At 40.0% G+C, this 20,795-nt stretch overlaps 1 protein-coding gene across 2 annotated transcripts in view; it reads right to left on the minus strand.

Annotated features, from left to right (window-relative positions):
* The window catches only part of LOC130594421 (72 kDa type IV collagenase-like), a 39,255-nt gene extending 18,756 nt beyond the window's left edge, over positions 1 to 20,499 (minus strand). Inside the window, exons 1-9 of one of the 2 annotated variants that reach the window (XM_057400295.1) lie at positions 20,184 to 20,497; positions 15,760 to 15,986; positions 14,128 to 14,276; positions 11,911 to 12,039; positions 10,138 to 10,311; positions 7,370 to 7,543; positions 4,313 to 4,486; positions 2,998 to 3,153; positions 1,091 to 1,238 (exon numbers count right to left, since the gene is read on the minus strand). In XM_057400295.1, coding sequence (XP_057256278.1) covers positions 1,091 to 1,238; positions 2,998 to 3,153; positions 4,313 to 4,486; positions 7,370 to 7,543; positions 10,138 to 10,311; positions 11,911 to 12,039; positions 14,128 to 14,276; positions 15,760 to 15,986; positions 20,184 to 20,327 — 1,475 coding nt within the window. In that variant the 5' untranslated portion in view covers positions 20,328 to 20,497. Of the gene's footprint in view, positions 1 to 1,090; positions 1,239 to 2,997; positions 3,154 to 4,312; positions 4,487 to 7,369; positions 7,544 to 10,137; positions 10,312 to 11,910; positions 12,040 to 14,127; positions 14,277 to 15,759; positions 15,987 to 20,183 lie in introns of both variants that reach the window. The other variant, XM_057400303.1, reaches the window with a different exon arrangement.
* Positions 20,500 to 20,795: the final 296 nt, after the last annotated feature.

Consider the following 20,795-nt stretch of genomic DNA (forward strand, 5'->3'; position numbering starts at 1 on the left):
CCATCCAGAGGGCATAATGGAAGAAATAGGATGTCAGGAACCTCACACAGTTCAGTAAGTGGCAATGCAAAGACCTGCACCTGGGGAGGAACAATCCCAAACACCAGTACATAATGGGGGCCAACAGGCTGGAAAGCAGCTTTGTTAAAAAGAACCTAGGGGTCCTGGTGGAAACCAAGTTGACCATGAGCCAGCAGTGTACCCTTGTGGCAAAGAAGGCTATATTATTTAACCGTAAAACCAAACTTCACCATCTCTTTCCCTTATGACTTGACAAGACACTTTGCTGTCTCTGAACACACAAAAGAAAGGGCAGAGACTGTGCCTGATCATAGAATCATAGAATCATAGAATAGTTAGTGTTGGAAAGGACCTTAAGATCATCTAGTTCCAACCCCCCTGCCACAGACAGGGACACCTCCCACGAAACCATGCCACCCAAGGCTCTGTCCAACCTGGCCTTGAACACCGCCAGGGATGGAGCATTCACAACCTCCCTGGGCAACTCATTCCAGTGCCTCACCACCCTCACAGTAAAGAATTTCTTCCTTATATCCAATCTAAACTTCCCCTGTTTAAGTTTTAACCCATTACCCCTTGTCCTGTCACTACAGTCCCTAATGAAGAGTCCATCCCCATCCCCAGCATTCCCATAGCCCCCCTTCAGATACTGGAAGGCTGCTATGAGGTCTCCATGCAGCCTTCTCTTTTTCAGGCTGAACAGCCCCAACTTTCTCAGCCTGTCTTCAGATGGGAGGTGCTCCAGTCCCCTGATCATCCTCGTGGCCCTCCTCTGGACTTGTTCCAACAGTTCCATGTCCTTTTTATGTTGAGGACACCAGAACTGCACACAATACTCCAAGTGAGGTCTCACGAGAACAGAGTAGAGGGGCAGGATCACATCCTTCGACCTGCTAGTCACGTTCCTTTTGATGCAGCCCAGGATACGGTTGGCTTTCTGGGCTGTGAGTGCACACTGCCGGCTCATGTTTATTTTCTCATCAAATGAGAAAATAAGAATAAATGTCTAGATTTTGATGAATAGGTCTGACAGGTTCTTCCACATTGGTAAGCAATTTATTTCACTTACCTTTCTTTGAAAAAAAATGTTTCTCCTCTAAGTTGTGCAACTCCATCAAATACAATGTCGTACTTGCAGAGCTCTGGAGTGACAGGTCCAAGGGTTGGATGTGGGCTGGGCCCCGGCCCTGGCCCAGGTTTGACATCGGTCAACACTTCTGTAATGGTGAAAAGAGATGTTCTGTTACACTGAAATAGAATGCTGCATAGGTTCCACAGAGCACATGAACTGACATAATTACTAGAAGGGGAATAATTTGGAGGAAGCACTTGAAGGAGCAAAAAAACTTATAATAAAATCTTTTCAGAGGAAGGGTGGTCAAGTACAGCTGAGAAGGCCTTAGCTACCAGTCCTGCCTTAACCTGCTGCATGGACTTATTCATGCTGCCTGTGTGATTGTCTTTCCATGCTGTGCTGTCTGTCTAACTTGAAAGATACTCAGAAGTGACTATACCATGTGTAAATGTTAAAATTACAGTGCTTATTTCACTGGCTTCTAAAAAGATGAGAAATGCATTTCAAAGTCCTTCTATTCAGAATTATCTTCAACTCCTCTGAGAGAGATGTCAAAGTGCCAATATTTTGCAAGTTACAAAGATGCTCTTTAAGCCATTTGAATGATCATTCTGCCCTCATCAATAATCAAAATGTATTCTTCAGAATATGCACATTGCCATCTGGTTTATTTTGTTTTGGTTTATTATTTAGCTGCTGCTGTATTGTTTTATGAGGCATTTGCCTTTTTTCTTAGACATCAGGTTTATTTACTGTATGAAACAAAGTGAAGTGCAGCTGATTTGAGATAATAATAATGGAAGAAAACAAAGGCAAAGGGTTTTTTTAATGCTTGTTTTATGTAGAAAGCAGTTTGTAAAGGGTTCTATCAGTTATAAAGAAGCAAGAAAGATAGTTTTGTCTCAGGTTTTGAAGTGTGCCTTGAGACAACTGAGTTAAATTCTAAACTCTATCAAAAATATGCTGTGTGAGTTTCAAAAGTTCATGGAACCTTGCCCATGTCTCAAGTCTCAGTCTTAAAGCAGCTAAGAACAAGGGGAAAAATGAAGATTCAAATCAGATTTTTGATAAAAAGGTGTCTAATGTAGTAACCATTTGGTATATTCCTATTATTATTTCTAAGGCATTGAATACTGTAGAATATAGTCACAATTAGGAAGATATCTCAGTAGAAAAGTGGAAAGCACACAAAACATGCCGTAGGCTTTCTCTGCTTAATTGACTGTAGTAGATTTGTGCCTCTACAAGGTAGAAAATATATACATGGAAGTAATTTTAATCATAATAATACTTATGCATTTTATTAAGAGTATCTGCGGAGAAAATAATAAATTTTAAAGATGCACCAAGATAAAAATACTTAAGTCTACTATTTCTCCAGGAGCTTGCCAAATACATTTATGTCAACATAACAGCTCCCACACACTCTGAAAATGTTATTATGATGGTACAAGTTGGGTTATTGTGAGCAGGCAATGTGAACTGTTTCCAAGCTAGGACAAGAAACAACTTTCTTCCCCTCTCCTTACAGGGAGTTGCAATTTTTTTGCAATCAGAGTGTTGCAGACAACACCCAAACTCACCCACAGCAGGTACTTCAGGCTGGAGAAGAGCACAGCATTTCATTGTCCCAGGAAAGGCATTAGAAATTTTAATCTAAAAATTTGGTTAAGGGATGTTTTGGGGCTTCTGTTAGTTCAGTAAATTTACCCCTCATCGTTAAATTGTGTTTTTTTTTTAAGTAGGAGCCTCTTAATAACATAAAGCAGGGAGAAAGGAACAGAGGGTGTTTCTGGCATTGATATTGTGCAGTATGTCATTTACTGCAAGTTCCGAGTTCCAAATTTCACCCTGTGCTGCATGCTTTTCCGATGAGTTCTGCTGCAGAGGGAGGACCTTACCATATAGCTCCTGTATCCCTTTAATGTCATCCTGAGAAAGTCGAAAGTTCTTGGTGTAGGTGTAGATGGGGGCCATCAGAGCTCCTGGATCCTCTGAGTGCTCTAATCCCATGGCATGGCCAAATTCATGAGCAGCAACTAAGAAGAGACTGTATCCTAAATAACACAGCAAGATAGTATTAGCTGCCTGCATCTAAATAGAAGTGTACCACACAGGTTATTCATAGTCTTATAATTTTATTTTCCTTGCTATCCATCAAAAACCTCCCAACAGTAAATATCATCATTATTTACAGTCTGAAATGGTGAATGTCATACATATTGCCAGAAATAACATTTTAATAGAGATTCTAAAACCTTTTCTATAGCTGATACTTGCTGCTGTCTCAAATGCAAGTGACTTTGACCATAGCCTTAATACTTCTGTAAAAAAAGGAAGTGTAGCAAATAAACTCAGACTTTGGTTTTGGTTTGGTTTTTTTTAAGCACAGAAGAATTAAACTTGCAGTCTAGACCTCAAATCTTACTTTTCATAATGAAATGGCATGCAAATGATAAACAGGTCTGTATATCTGTGTGTCCATGAACAGAGCCTGGATCACTACTGTTGTACCAAATATTGTTCGCTTAAAAAAATCTTTTCTCATAGGATGACATTTTATCAGTTATCCCCATACAGTCTCTGAAATTTGGCAGTTATTTTCCTCCTAAAATGAAATCCTGAATCTTGCATTTGTTGGTACATGTGTAAAAAGCCTTTTGCTATATTTAAGTTTATCCATGTTAAAAATAAGGACAAATCTTAACCAAAATAGTTTTAAATATTCACCATATACACTTCATACTGTCTCACTTTTTAAATGTGTTTTTCATCTTCAACAATATCAGTCACAAATGTATTAGTTTTTTACATTTAGCATTTGTTCATATTTTTTCCAATATCAGGGTATAATTATTACATCCTAGTGAAATACTATAGTGCTTGTGGCTTTTAGCCTTGGATGGAAAAACTGGTGACGAGAAAAACATTTATTTACTTTAAAAAAAAAGCTGGTTTTTTTTTAATGTTTTGAAAAGACACTTCATGGTTACAAATTATAGAACATCGAAATGTTTCAGGCAGATGAGCTCTGGGACTGACTCTTTAACAAACACTCTCCCACTTAAATGTAGGGGTTTTGCTCAGATTTTGGGCTGGGGAGGTGTATTGTAACCAGACAGGAGTGCTAAGTATGAGGATGAAATCATCCTAAGTGTGATGTCATCGGTGAGGTCAGTATGCTGGTACCAGTGTATTGCTGTGACAAACTGTTACCTTGATCTGGACAAAAGCCCCACTTGCGGTCATCATCATAGCTACTGGTAGAAGCGCACCACAGCTTGCCATCATTGCGACCTGCACTCGTACAGGACTCGTATTTATTCCCAAGGAAGATGAAGGGGAATACACAAGGGGCTCCCTCTGAATTTCCACCAACTGTTGACATAGCTGTGGAAAATGACAGGAAAACACAGTGAGAAGAGAATCCCTTTTGTGAGATTAAGCTGATGCACCTTTTCCTAAGCCACACACTAAAACCAGAATGCAAGCAGAAATTTCGCAATCTTCATAAGAACATGAGAAGTCAGATTAAAAGTAATTGAAAACAAGATTGCCTGGCAAAGAGAAAATGGAAACGGTCTAGGCATTGCCATTGCAATGAACTTGACAGTAGTTTTGGTGGGAGTAAGAATGAGCCCCAGACTTGTGTTCACAGCTCTGAGAAAATAGCAGTTAACAGTGTTTTGTGGAAGGTGACTGCAGAGCAAGCATCTTTTGATGGTCCATCCTAGTGATTGTTTAAAGTGTGTATAAAAGGTATTTTTAGCATGAGAAAGGTTAAAGGGTATCCACCTGGTTAGTAGGTGCCCCACTGAAGAATAAGCTTTGGAGATAAAAAAAAACCAAAAGGTCCAGAAGAGAAGTTGTATCAAATAAACTGATCATTGCATTGTTTTATGCTGACAGCAGGGTACAAGGACTCGAAAAACAGAATACACATGGGCTTGCCTGTAGCTTCAGGGGGCTACAGGGTGTCGCTTCACCTTGGCTCTGTAAAGGGTCTGAGATTTTAGAACTGCCATAGCTAACTTATACAGTCTAAATACCTATGACTCTAGTCTGCATCCTAAAATTGAACACCTGCCAAGCTATACAAGACTATAAATTAATTTTTGTTCCTTTATGTAATAAAACTCAAGTTTAGAAGTATAAAAATAGTGAAGAAAGCAGTAAACTATTTTCTTGGCTAAACCATTTCACTTAGTTCTTTTGAATTGCTGAAAAGATCTATTAACACAAGATTAACATACTAAAAAGGATTCCTTTATTTTTTTTTAAGAAGTGTAAATGTAATTATTAAGCTAAAATATTTTTCATGCTTTCTTCTATCACATGAGACTTCTCTTCCAGGGCCATTAGCAAATTGTAATCTAAGTGTAATTATTCTGCAGTGGTAGACATATAGTCCTCTGGTTCAATGACATTTCTGTATCCTGATAAACTTGGTGTGCTGTGGCATACCGTATCCTTCACACAGACCTGTTCTGGTTACTTCCTTGGCCACCTATAGAATCATAGAATCATAGAATAGTTAGGGTTGGAAAGGACCTTAAGATCATCTAGTTCCAACCCCCCTGCCATGGGCAGGGACACCTCACACTAAACCACGTCACCCAAGGCTCTGTCCAACCTGGCCTTGAACATTACCAGGGATGGAGCATTCACAACTCCCTTGGCCAAGCTATTCCAGGGCCCCGCCACCCTTACAGTAAAGAACTTACTCATATCCAAACTAAATTTCTCCTGTTTAAGTTTTAACCTGTTACCCCTTGTCCTATCACTGCAGTCACTAATGAAGAGTCCCTCCCCAGCATCCTTATAGGCCCCCTTCAGGTACTGGAAGGCTGCTATGAGGTCTCCATGCAGCCTTCTCTTTTTCAGGCTGAACAGCCCCAACTTTCTCAGCCTATCATCTTCATACAGGAGGTGCTCCAGTCCCCTGATCATCCTCGTGGCCCTCCTCTGGACTTGTTCCAACAGTTCCATGTCCTTTTTATGTTGAGGACACCAGAACTGCACACAATACTCCAGGTGAGGTCTCACAAGAGCAGAGTAGAGGGGCAGGATCACCTCCTTTGACCTGCTGGTCATGCTCCTTTTGATGCAGCCCAGGATACAGTTGGCTTTCTGGGCTGCAAGCGCACACTGAAGCCGGCTCATGTAAAGTTTCTCATCGACCAACACCCGCAAGTCCTTCTCCACAGGGCTGCTCTGAATCTCTTCTCTGCCCAACCTGTAGCTGTGCCAGGCATTGCTTCAACCCAGGTGTAGGACCTTGCACTTGTCATGGTTAAACTTCAGAAGGTTGGCATCTGCCCACCTCACAAGCGTGTTGATGTTCCTCTGGATGGCATTCCTTCCCTCCAGTGTATCAACTGAAGCACACAGCTTGGTGTCATCGGCAAACTTGCTGAGGGCGCACTCAATCCCACTGTCCATGTCAGCGACAAAGATGTTGAACAAGACCGGTCCCAACACCGATCCCTGAGGGACACCACTTGTTACGGGTCTCCAGTCAGACACTGAGCCATTAACCACAACATTTCACGTGCAGCCATCCAGCCAGTTCTTTATTCAGCGACTGGTCCATCCATAAAATTGATGTCTCTCCAATTTAGAGACAAGGATGTCATGTGGGACAGTGTCAAACTCTTTAAACAAGTCCAGGTTGATGACGTCAGCTGCTCTACCCCTCTCCATCAGTTTCATAGCCCCATCATAGAAGGCCACCAAATTGGTCAGGCAGGATTTCCCCTTAGTGAAGCCATGCTGGCTGTCACCTAGCACCTTGTTGTTTTTCATGTGCCTTAGCATGCCTTCCAGGAGAATCTGCTCCAAGATTTTGCCAGGCACAAAGGTGAGACTGACTGGTCTGTAATTCCCTGGCTCAGCCATTTTCCCCTTCTTGAAAATGGGGGTTATATTTCCCTTTTTCCAGTCGTCGGGAACTTCACCTGACTGCCATGATTTTTCAAATATGATGGACAGTTGCTTAGCAACTTCATTTGCCAGCTCCTTCAGGATCCGAGGATGGATTTCATCAGGCCCCATGGACTTGTGCACTTTCAGGATCTTAAGTTGGTCTCGAACCAGATCCTCTCCTACAGTGGGCCTAAAGTCTTCATTCTCAAATATGCTGAAATGGTGCCTAACTCTTCAATTTCTGTGTGCTCTGGTGAAGGTGTAAAGGTGTAAAAAAGGAGACTGTGTTATTTACTTCGCTTTGCAATGACAAATTAGACTGTGTTATGGAAGCAACATTCCCCATACCAGTCTCTGGACAGAATCCATATTTCTTATCTCTGTCATAGTCTTCAGTGGTTCCACACCATCGGTATCCATCTGTCCTGCCTTCGGTTGTGCACTGGTCATAGGACTGGTCTTGAAATTTAAAGGGAAATTTGCATGGCTGCCCCTCACTGTTGCCACCCATTGTAAAAAGTGCTGTAGGGAGAATGAGAGAGAGAATTGTCAATAGGCAATGCTCAGTGTCAACAAGGAATCACTATGTGCCAATGGTAATGTGCAAAGGTCTTGACAGAGATTAGACAGCTGTTTTGTGTGGTGCAGTTCACACCAAGAACCTCTATTTTACACCAACAATGAAATGCTTTGGCAAGATAGACAGTCTCACAAGCGTGTAGAAAGGAATGACTGGTTGATCGTTATAAATGAACTGGGAATGAAGAAAATTCTACCAAGCTGTTTGAATGTTGATTGAAATGCATATATCCTTTATAGCCTGCCTCATAACATAAAATTAATATCCCTTCTTGAAATAACATTTAGAAAGAGGATTGTGAGAAAGTCACTCATGTGCCTTAGTGCTCTGCTGATCCATTTACCTTGCATAGAAAAAGTTAGCTAGAATGGCACTGACATGAGTGACAGAGCCACTGACAGGTCAGATTGTTTTTTCCTAATGGCTATCCATGTACATTTTCAGTTTCTTTAAGATGCTGACATACAGTAAAGCAGGTAATAACCTGTAGGCTTTTCCTCTGTGCTTTGCTTCTCATTTCTGAGAATCCCTACAGCTATGCTCAGGCACTCAACAGATAAGCAAGAGAGGACAAAAGTGACTCCTCTGACAAAGCTGGGCACTGGAGGCCTCTCCTGTCTTTTGCTTGGTTAATGTGCCTAGAAGTAGTGTATTGGTCTTCCAATTGTTTATTGTCCATTCACACACACAAACAAGGCCCCATGGCTCAACCTGAGAACCAGAAATCTCTCTTGTGGTAAAGGACTACAGACTAAACTGAGTCAAGAGTTCTGGGATCTGTTTTAGGATTTTAGTAAACTTTCTGGAGGAAAGAAGATATCTAGAGGAAGACAGATAAAATATCTCATGCTGATAGGAAAATATATGTCCAAATTGAATTACATGAAAATACAGACGTTTTGGAGCATCTGTCATCTTGTGAATCTGCCTGTCTTCTCTTGGCTGCTCTGTGTGAATCCTCCATGGTAAGACAGTGTCTGTGAGTGCTATGTGCCAGTGAGAGGAAACCATGAGGGCAACAAACCAGACCAGGCCTTGCACTGAACAGAGAGAAAAAACCTTCATGAAGCCATGCACTAATTCCCCTTGAGATTTAAGAACAGCACCTCAGAATGAAATGTCTGTCTGAAATCTCGGTGCGAAGTACGCCTTTTTTAAGGTACCATGGGGGACATGGCACCCTCTCCTTCCCCAGTTTAAAGTTCCAGCTAAAACCCAAATATGTATGTGGGAAAGCTTGGCAGGTTATTTCTAACTTTGCTGTTGTAATTTTTGATGACCAAAAAGCCATGATAACCCCAGTGTCTTTGTAGGACTTGAGGGGTTTTGCTTTTGCTTAGTCTGATATATCAATGGGAAAAGTAATTGTGAGCATGATTCACTTTTTAGAGTAGTAATAAATAAAAAGCCAAGGCCTTTTCTTGCTGAAAGTATTGTGACACAGATGATTCATTTTGCCTTTCCATACCTAAAGTGAGCTGTTGCCACTGCTTTGTGAGGAAGGGTCCTAAGACCTGGTTAAAAATAGAAACTTAATTTCTAAAAATATCAGTGCTCTCCTGACTAGCAATTTGCAATGTACCAACATATAAATAACTTTGCATCAACATAGACACTCACTTGAAATGCAGTCATTATTATTTTGAAAAGCAGTATGAGGTCATTTAAAGGGTGTTTTGTGACAATAATAGTGTCACATTGCAGTAAAAACTCAGAGGACCTGGGCCACCAGTTGGTAAAACTGGTGTGCAACCTTAGAGGTTTGGCTTAATGGGTTTCATCCTTAAGTGCTACTTTTTTTCAGTCACTGCTCTTGATGGAGATGCAACTTCAATTGTTTGTGGAATGGCCTGCAGATTAGGAAGAGATTTCTGTCATTTAGTGTGCTCAATGATCTACTGTCCTGGATTCAGCTGTAGCGGTCATTTTTCTCCTTAGTACCTGATGCAGTGCTGTGTTTCAGCTTTAGTCTGAGAACAGTTCTGACAAGACACTGATGTTTTTAGTTGTTGCTAAGTAATGCTTACCCAGATCAAGGACTTTTCAGTCTCATGCTGTGCTAGTGAGGAGGGGCACAAGAAGCCGGGAGGAAACAGAGAAAGGACACCTGACTCAAACTAGCCAGAGGTATACCATGCCACAGCATGTCATGCCCAGTATATAAACCTGGGGGGACTTACCCAGAAGACCCAAGTCACTGCTCGGGTAGGTCTGGGTATCGGTTGGCAGGTGGTGAGCAACTGTATTGTGCATCACTTGTGTTTATTGTTTTCTTTTCCTTTTCCCCTTTTAGTTTCTTATTCTTTCCCCTTTCCCCTTCTTTCTTCCCTTAACATTACTATTATTGGTGGTAGTAGTAGTAATTTTGTATGGTACCTTAGTTATTGGACTGTTCTTATCTCAACCTGTGGGATTTACATTCTTTTGATTCTCCTCCCCATCCCTCTGGGAGCAGGGGGGAGGGAAGAAGGAGGGGAGTGAGCGAGCGGCTGTGTGGTTCTGACTTACCGGCTGGGCTTAAACCACATCTACTTACACTCATGGGGACAAAAGCCATATTTGCCATCTGCATCAAAGTCTTTGGTTGTGGAACACCAGAGGAATCCATCACTACGTCCTGCATCTGTGCAGCTGTTGTATTCCTTGCCATTGAACCAGAAGGGAAATTTGCAGTATTCAGCATCTGCATTTCCATACTTGACTCTAACAACTGTAAAGATAAAAAATGCAGAGGTGAAATTAGCCACCAACTGATATTAAAAAAAAATATACAGTTTCTGGAAATCTTTTCCTGGAGGATACTGGTGTAGAAATGCAGTCTGAATTTCCACTTTGAAATTCAATGTGCTGCTGGTCTCTCTATTGGCAAGATGATCATAGCTGAAATAATAACTGGTAATTTTGAAAGAATTAAATGTATATTACTCATGGGGAAGTGATAGAATGAGCAGTCCTTAAAATCAGCCCAGAAAAATGCATATGATGCTGTTAAAATGGCAAGGCAAACTTATAAACATGCTGTTAATACATTTAGTAATTTAGTTTCTTTGTTAATATGGACTAAAATGTTGAGTATAGTTTGAAAGGTTCTTGGCAGCAGTTGAGCATGAGCTGAACATGTCTTGTGCCTCTTAAACCACTTCAGTATTTCCAATTTGCCTTGAATGAGATCTGCACTGGGGGTTAGGGTGGTACCACAGGCACACCCAAGCCCAGGGTGTATTTCAGTTTGTCACATGTAATCTTAAGACTAGAGTACTGGTGCTGTAATATCTGTTGATGTACAGATAATTTGTGTAACCATAGCATTTCTTCTAATGGCAGTAACTAACTGGATGCTTGTGCAGTATTTTCACTAATACTAGAAAACAGTTTCTTCCTGATTGTTGCTAATCTGGGGCAGGGATCCAGTCCAGGTGGTACAGCTACTGGTCAGTGCTTCTGCCAAAGTTAAAAGAAAGCCAAACAGAAGGAAGTAGACTATTTTGGAATTAAAGTTCAATTATTCTTTCAATGGGAGGACAGCTGAGGAAACTAGAATTTGAAATGAAAGGCAAACATGAGTTTGCATTCTTATTCTGAGTTTTCCAAATTATTTTACAGTACAAGAATTATAATTAGACCTATATGATTGTGGCAAAGTTCAAGCAGAAAGAAGAGGTTCCAAAGTACTGTTAATTGGTCTTGTTGGTCTAGTTCAGGTGATATTATCTGGACTTCAGTTGTTTTCTTCTAAAGAGTATGGCAGCTGCCTGTTAAGGATTCTTGGAGATGCTCGTAATCCACTGTTTATGTCAATTTTGTTTCAGTCATCAGCATGAGGGATTTACATTCTATTTGGTTTTGACAGATGTCATGAGTATATAAAAACTTATTCAATAGGATGGTTCCATTTTTAACAACTGGAGCCACAGCTTAAGTCATCTTAAGAAGGGTATGTCAGCAGAAGAGCCAAGGACAGTCTGCCTCTTACACATGAACTTAAAGATGATGTAGTTGGAGTCCTTGAGAACTGAAGCATTCAGAATTATAGCTGAGGCTTTTTACTTTTCCCACGATTCATGAAGGTTGTGCAGCATCAGGCCCCATTATTAAATTAGTTTTTCAGGGGGCAACAGTAGAGGAACAGAAAGGTAACATTTATGGAATTACATAAACATTGTAGAGAACAATTTAAACAGCATAAATTAATTTTCACATACCTAACACTTATTGATATGCCAATAAAAGCATTTAGTGCAGTGCCTAAAACAGCATTGAAACAGCATCCAGTATGCTATATGTTCTGAAACATTAGAAAGTCTGGTACCTTGCCCCTCTCCAAGAGTCCACAGTTCATCATCATCAAAATGGGAGTCTCCTCCAATTCCTGGCCCCGGTGCAAAGGCATGAGCCAGGAGACCGTCTTTGCCATCAAATGGATAGCCATCACCATGTTCTGAAGGAGGAAGCAGGCAAAAAAAGATCAGTTTCTAATGACCTCACCTCTGTCAGAGTCTATGTATGAATGATAATCATCATCCCGCCCAAGACAGCAGCAGAATAGTCTAGTGAGTTAGTTTATTGGTGTGGGTTGTGCTGGCAAGACTAAACTAGAATGGAAGAAGCCAGTTCTTGCAAAGAACATTAAGTGTCAGTACTGCAGCATGTTATTTTATATCTTATAAGTATTGTGGAAAGGAATCAGAGGGTAAAGAACAGTGAAATATTGTCCATTAGATGCATGGCTGCATACACACTGCTGTTTCTCAATGGAGACTGGTAGGCAGCTGTAAAATAAACATTGTAGATGAGGGATATTTTCAGATAATTTGCATCAGTCTCCAACACAGATATTGGAAAGTAAAGGCAGATTTCTTTCTGCAGGCTACTCTTTCTCTGCTACACCTCAGATTGCTGTGGTCTTTGTGCAGGATACTAATTATTTTAAGCTGGAAAGAAAATCAGCTAAGTGTCTTAGTAGTGAGCCTATGGAAAGCCAGCTCTGAGTACTGTGAATGAGCCTATTCCTCCTTCACATCAACCACTCTGAGACTTGGGCAGCTCACATGACAGCAGCAGTTTAAGTAGCTCCCCCGTTATTACACTGTAGGCTTTTCTTGGAAGTACACTGCATGTAGGTAAGGCAGGATGGCAAGAGCATAACCCTGGTATTCACAGCTTTCCCACCATGCTGACCTGTGTATCAGAGCTGGCTGCCAGTATCTGCAGTTGCATCATTTCAGGCCTTTAGATCTGATGTCTTGCCATTTAACAGAAGCCTAAATATACAGGCCTGATTCTTTGCTCTGTTACACTGATTTCATGCTGGTGTCACTCTCTTAATACTGGTTCAGTTCACTAATTTCAGTAGACTAGTGTGTCAGTTGTCAAGGACAACATTTTGATATATATTAGATGCTCTACTCCCATTTATTTCAAATTAGATCCTTGCTTATGAGAAAGCTTAAAAAACAGAAACCTTGTGAATGTCCCAGCTCCTGTGAATCTGACATGCAGTTAGTGATAAGAATGAATGAATGTAGAGGAAGCTCTTCTCCCACTGTTTCTGAGCTGACTATAACCAGTACTAAACCCAGGAGAAACACTTCTGCCTTTGTGAGACTTCTGTTTTGCAAACTAGGCCAGCCTGGATGAGGATCTGAAGTTTTGAGTTCTGTACAGAATCTCTGAAGCTTTTGAGGTAAACTCATCAGTAGCTAAAGCACTGAAAACCAGCTGGAAATGGAAGTTTTTACAAAGAGCTCAGTTTATTCTTTAAACTGTTCATTTCCAATCCCAAGTGACTGGCTGCACAAGTATCTTCATTAGTATTAAAAATTCTGTGACTCTGCATAAGAAGTTAAAATGCCCCAGGTTTACACTGAAAAGCTATAAACCTTCTTTCAGGGAAAACCAAAATTAATTGAGAAGGCATGTACAACAAAAATGAATCAAGTCACCTATCATCGGCTGGACTCAAACCATAATTCAGCTTCTGATCCATATTTTTAAGTTCCTCAAGACCAAAGATTGCATTGAAAGCCTGCATTCTGCTGTGCTAAAGAACAGAGACTAGATAAGGAGTCAAAATTGAAAGGCACAAATCCATTTTTAAGCTCCAATATGTTAGGACTTCCACCATTATCACTGGAAAACTGAGTATGGAGCTATAAATAGTACAATGGCATTCCATTTTCTGCCATGGCAGGAAGCCAGCTCACATCATCTGAAGATTTGTACCAATATTTTACAGTTCTATTTCTGATTTTTAAATTTAAAAATAAAATGTTGTCCCTAGCGATTCTCTTTTGGAAAGATAAATATAGTATAAGGAAATTGTATAAATACTTCTCTCTCTCATGTATAAGAAAGAAAAAAAAATCTTAGTGAAATTAGATCTTAGCTTGTATAAGCCAAGTGCAAACTAGGACAAGGTTTGCCAGAAAGGCTCAGAGGTACTATTTATTGAGGGTAGATCATTCCAATACTTAGGATTAATGAGAGGAACAAAACAAAAAACATATGTAAAAATAGAAAAATATACCCCATCGGCCAAAATTAATCATAATGTCTGCTTCTCCATCGTTTATTCGGTTAAATCTCAGTGGTGTGACATCACTCCAGACTTGAAAGGCTCGAGCAAAGGCATCATCTACTGTCTCAGGATCCAAATCTGGGGTATAGCCTATAATCCTTAGTGGTAAAAGGAAGAGTTAAATAACACATAAACCCCCTCCCAGTATTTGTCGTTTACTGATCAAAATGCTGAATAAGCTCAGTAGTGAAACTGGTTAAGAGGTAATGCTGCTGCATGCAAGATGTGGTGCTTACTATTTATTTTCCTTTGGGATTGATGCAGTAAAATGAAGAAAGTTACACAGCCAGGGGCTGTAAGGCCTGCATGGCAGTAAGGCCTGCATGGCAATGAGCCCTGCACAAAATATTCAGGGCTTTGCATCAGCACTGAGGTGCTGGCAAGTCATACTGTCACCTTAGACATGAACATACAAGGACATCTTCATATGTAAGATTTATTTGCCAGAAGAAGAGCTCAATAATGAGGTGAAAGTTTCAAGTGTGGATTGTTTTGCTCTTTAATACTAACAGAAAAATAGCCCTTCTCCCTCACCTTTGTAGTTAGCTGTATTTCCCTGTTTCATCTAGAATGAAAGCTGTTAACTGTTTCATCCCAGTTGAATGCTAATCCTTTCCCAGTATGCTGGTTACATTGGCAATAGGATATATGGAGAGATAGGAGGTAAAAGCATGTAAGATAGAACCATAGACCTGACATGGGAAAGCCACACATTGCTTTCTTCTTTCTTCTTAGTGCCTTATATTATATCCAGCTAACCTCCATGTAAAGACAAGTTTCTAATTCTTTGCTGCTGGGGTTGTGCATAGGAAGGGAAACTACTTCGTGCCTAAGGAAAATGAGGATGAACCAGAGGGAGCACATCAGGAAGTGGGGGCTGTGAGAGCTGCCATGGGTTTTTCAGTGTTTATTAGGCTAGTCACAGCATGAGGGATGCTTTGAGTCCTAACTTGTGAGGGAGCAGCAGACGAGACCAAGCAGGTAAGACAAATCTGCCTGTTTGTTCTCATTGGTGCTAAAAGTTTGTTCTTGGACTACCTAAGGTAGTGAGAATTTTTTTATTACTGACCAGTGAGAGATATATTAGTCCCTAACTCTTCAGAGTAAGAAATTAAAACATGCCAAACCTATTGCAATAGGTTTGCTTTAAATCATGTCTTTATATGTATCCAAAATATGATTATTTTATTTTAAAATTTATTTGATGACCTCCATTTTTATGACTGCTGCATACAGAGGAGTTTGTAAGTGCTGTGGTCCCTGCTGAGCAGGTGGGCAGGTGAGACATTGCTGCTCCAGTTCCCTTTGGATGCTTGCAGCAGAGCAAAAGATAAAATCTCTTTAGTCCCAACCAGAACTGTAAAGTTGATCATTAGATGATTACTGCTAAAATTTTACAATGTGAAGTTTCAGAGGTGTTTGCTAAAGCATCTGATAGTTATTCAAACACAGAGAGATCTTAATTCAAGAAATCCTGTCTAGCTCTCTAAGCAGCTACTACACTTCCAAATGTCTGGTTTGATGGGTTCTTACAAGCACCATGGTTATAGGTAAGCAAACCCCAACACCATTGGTCAGTACCTGTATGTTATATGATTCTTCTCCCATTTTGGCTTTCTTGGAAAGAAGTTGTAATTGGCTACATCAGGGTTACCACAGCGAGGTTTCTTCATTGTCTCAATAGTGTTTTGATCCAAATCACCTGTTTCAGGCAGCCCAAAAAACTTCTGCATTTTCTTCAAAGTATCTTTCAGGACAAATAAATTGCAATTGTCTTTTGGGCACCCATAGTATTTATTCAGGTATTGCTTGGGAAAAAAGCACAGAAAAAAAAGACTTTAAAATTCATAAAAGAAATACTTATTACAAGTAAATACTGTAATTCCATGTTAGCTTTCCATCTATAATTTGCAAGTTTTCTTTTCAAAATTACTATTATTAGTAACTGAGGGACCAGCAGCATCTCCTTAATTAATACAAATCAACCTTGATCACACAACATTGCTAATTAAGCAATCATTTCCACTATTAGCTATCAGCTTTACTTATTGAGTTGCTTTATTAGTAAGTACAGCATAGAGACTTAATGCAGAACTACAATGTAAAAATGGGTTTATCTTTTTGTTTTTCTTTATGATGCATAAATCTGCTTACAGTACTTTTTTTTCTTAGAAGACTCTGGACTATTGAGAAATTTGTCAAGGTATCAAAGCAACCACACAAATGAGACCACATTAATTGCAAAGAAAAAAAAACCACTGTCAAACCATGTAAAGCTATTTGAATCTTGTATGAGTTTGCTTTTGAGTCAAACATTGCAAAGACCTGAAGAAGAAGGTCGTTGGTAGCAACTCAGTTGCCTGGACACTGCTGTCAATGAATATCTGCATACTTAAAACTCCATTGAATGCTCCAGCAGATCATGACAAAGCTGATGTTTGTGATACCCCCATGGTGGTGATCACAAAATTCTCTCTCCTCTGAAAACAGTGGCCATAGAGGATCAAACAGACAGCACAAATCCCCTTATTTTAAACTCTTATCTAAAATAATACCTACCCAAGTCTCCTCCACTTTCCATTTTGATCAGTATGGCTTAATTAGCAGGTGTAGTTCAGTAAAAAAAGAAAAGTCTGTCTGTCTGCTGCTGCCTTTAATCCCAGAGGAACAATGGGTTAGTCTATTCCCTGGCAATTCTTCCAGGTAAGCAGCCATGTCTTTCAGATGTGTGTTGGCAAGTTGTGTATTTATGTTAAATTAAACTGTAGATAAGCAGTTGTGGTCCTGATTACCCATATATGGTCCCCACCTTTTGTGCAAGACACATGTGAGATCACACAAACAATTTAGTATTTTTTATTTTTTCCCTTCAGTTCAGTGTTGACTGAATAACTATGAGCTTCTCGGGGTAGGGACCAACCCATAAAGAATGCCTGTCAGTCTCTAGCACGTGGTGAAAACCACCATAAACCCATAGTCATTCAAATGAAAAAAAGTGACAAGAAGTTATATCTTCAGCAACTGTCTAAAATCATTTATCAACTCTGTTCCTAACTGGAGACTAGCAAGCACGGCCACACAACAGGCTGCTGGCCAGCTGCAGGTTTTGGATTCAGTGTTTGAATCCAGGCTGAATTTGAGAAAACCTGTAGCTTGAGCTGCTGCCTTAGCTTGGACTGTAGCACAGGTGGGCTCAGTCACAGTGGTTAGATTACATGCAACTTTAGAATGTTGAATTTATCTCCTCACTGATGAGTAGATAAATGGATTATGATGAAGATGTTAGTTTAGGTATTTCTATAATGATAATAACATCTCATTACCTAATTATTTTCATTCACAGGTTCTAAGCAGCTTGACTAAGCTATCTGGAGTTGTAGGTTTTATCCAGTAAAGTGGATCTTATGGTTCTTTTGCTCACAGATTTCAGGAATTCCACACTCAAGTGAGTTTGCAATAGTTTTATGCCTAGGTCTAAAAAACCCAAGCTACAGCCATGTCAAAAGGCGAATGTTCCCAAACTGATGTGTAGGGCAACCAAACTGGTGATTAGCATGGCACAGAGCTGATAAATGTCCTTGTCAATGATGTTGTTAGACAGGAAGGTTGCAAGTTACTGATCTTTACGGTAAATCGGTCTGTAGCAGAGGAAGAAGCATCCTTCAGGTATTGTATCCAAAATATTAACTAGAAATCCAAGGTAGAAAAGCATCCCAAATAAGGTAAAGGTATATTTGCCAAAAATATATCAGATATCAGGGAGAATTATTTCTGAGGATTACAAGAAGCCTGACAAAATGACTGCACAAAGTTCTTGTGCCAGGAAGTATTTCTGAGGGAAACCTTACTGTATGTACCTAATTAATTGACTGAAAGTCACCCAGGAGATGGGATAAGACCACTACATCAGCAAAATACAGCAAAGGTTATTTGCTGACTGGCTGGTCAAGCTTGGATTTCACTACCTTCCTCATGAAGTCCTGGCGTGCCTCATCTGCCCTGAATAGGAAATGGTTCAGAGCTTACTCAAAAGAAGGATTTAATCAAGATGTTACACCATTTCTTTCAGCAGGTCCTCCATCCATCTACTGACTAAGCACAGACTGTGCCTTGGTTTTGTGATTTTTATAACTTCTGATGTGCCATTTCTCCAGTGGAGACTGGCACTGGCAAATAACAGACACAGAATGGCTTCACCTTTGCTACCACTAAGCTTCTGTCTACTCATAGTTAATGGGGCCTGGTGGAAATTATGTGAAATGCATTAAGAACATAATCAAACAAGCCAGTCTGGAGGACCTGTTCTTATCCCAATTTTAATTTTAATGTAGCTTGATAGATTTTCTTATGCTTCTATGTGCATCTCCCAGTGAACTACCATAATATAATATAGGCTATACATCAGAACTGAAGTTTACTGAAGAAGCAGGATGCTGCTCTTGCCATTTTAGGTTTGGGAGTAAGATACACAACCAAAAATATAAGATGAGGCATGGTAAAGAATTTTACTTGCTAGGATTATAAATAAAAGCTAACCTCTCTCAGTTTTTCCTAAACTGGAGTTTTTACCGAAGATGAGAAATGAACATAACCATCTGTTATATGAGAAGAAAATTTAGTATAAACCACATCTTGGCGTAGGCTGTGCAATTCAGTTTCCCCAGAATCAGCAGGGAGCTGTGGTGATCTGGAATTTTGATCCAGCCCATTAATGAAACAGGGTCCAGCTGCAACATAGCAATTTGTGTTCTGATGCTGAGTGTTGGGGCTGTTCCGATGGAGAGTGTGAGGGATAGGCAGCCAGTTAGCATTACCCAAGAATACTACAAGGAAGACAAAGAACTGCAGTGTTAAACCAGCTTGTAATTTTCCTTTGAGTACACATAATAAATAGGTTGTTCAAAAGAAACGGAGATGAGGGGAGATGTGGATTGCTGTTATTGAATAAAAGCCTGACCATGTCTTAGAAAACAGGTTATTTAAGAGTGGTTAAACTATTAGACATCTGGGACCTCACTCTCCTTTCCCACATGCACTGCCTCCCACCCCCTGGTTGCTGTGCTCCTAAGGAAAAACCTTGGATGAATTTGTTTTGTTAAAGGCAGAGGAGTGTCCTTTAGGGGTCAGTTTGTCTGTGTTTTCCCAAACTTTCCCCCACAGCTCCCATCTGAAAATATTCCCTCTACCCTCCCCCAGACCTTCTTTAACCTGGCAAGCTTTCCCAAAATGCACGCCAACTCCTTAAGAAAAGTGATCCATTTTCAAACCTTTATGTCCTAAAATAAGAATAATTTATCTCAATCTTCCTTAAAAGGGACTTACTGCTGAAGAAGAAAAATGTCTATAATTTACATGCTAAAGTAAGGATAATCTATCTCAATCTCCTCTTAAATGGACTTCCCCATAATGTCATTTTTATGAAGGTCCACAGGGCTAAACTAAGGTCAGAATAAAATGCTGTAGAGTTATAGCTATAATTTGCTAATGTCACACAAATCCAAACTCCTTTTTTTTTGTTCCAGATTGAATTTGGAAAAAAATATTTTTTTAAGCCTCTGATGTGATTCTGAGCCTCCAGCCAGCCTTCGAGTATCCCTTAAAGCTGTGTTTGTGCTGAGAGCTGTGATACATGCATTAAGTGAGTCTCCACAGCCCTCACTTCTACTTATTTAAGTAAAAATATTAGATGGCTCTTATTTGCCCTTCTCCCCTCTTGCCATTTCAATTTTCCAATTATAATCGTGATGATTTAATGAAATTATTTTGTATGTTCAGACCTAAGGAAGAAAAAAACCCCAAACTTTCTTTGCTGGCTTTAAAAAATTTGAGAGGAAACATTACTTGGCACTAGTTTTAACTTTTGAAAGCTGATAACTTTGCTAGCTAGCTAGCTGGCACTTCCAGAGATTCTGCTATAGTCATTCCTTTGCCTCAGCTGAAACAAGAAGCAAACTGCTTATGAAACAACAATAGAAATCTGAACCAAAGATGAAACCAACACTTACCACTGCTAGTTCTTTGTCTGTTTTGGGAGTGCTGTCTCCAGGAAACTTAATGATTGGTGACGGTGCAGCTAAAGCATTGTTAAAAAGATACACTTGAATTAATAGTACTTTAAAAATGAAGCCACAGACACTGTGAGTCTTCATTCTGCCTAAACTTGTGCTCTCCTCTTTGGAAAAAGCTTTTCCTCTCCTGCCTGTCCCTTCCTTTAGCCAAACGTTGCACCAGTTGCTTATCTGCACATCTTAACTCCCTGCACCATTTTCTTTTGCTTGCTCTAGCAATTCCTTTGTTTAAAACATCCAGATGCGCAGCCTCAAGCTACCACAAGAGGAAGTCTGAAAACTAGTGGAAACATGAGAAAAGGGCAGTTACCAGATGTGATTGCTGTGATTTTAAGGTAGCAACAGGGAGATACTTATTACTGCTGAAAGAAGCTGCATTTTCTCCTCATTTGCACATGTGAAAGTGTTTTGTTATGCCAGAGAGCAGAAAAAGGCAAAATCTGACTTAATCTTGAAGGTGAAGTGTCCTACATATATTTTAAATTTAAAAAAAAACCAACAAAAATTAGGCATATGTGGTTGCACTCCTTCACAGTGACTTACAGGAAA

This window comes from Pezoporus wallicus, unplaced genomic scaffold, assembly GCF_028554395.1.
Source record: "Pezoporus wallicus isolate ANWC-B61680 ecotype Strahan unplaced genomic scaffold, APGP_CSIRO_Pwel_v1 contig_5082, whole genome shotgun sequence".
Lineage (NCBI taxonomy): Eukaryota > Metazoa > Chordata > Aves > Psittaciformes > Psittacidae > Pezoporus > Pezoporus wallicus.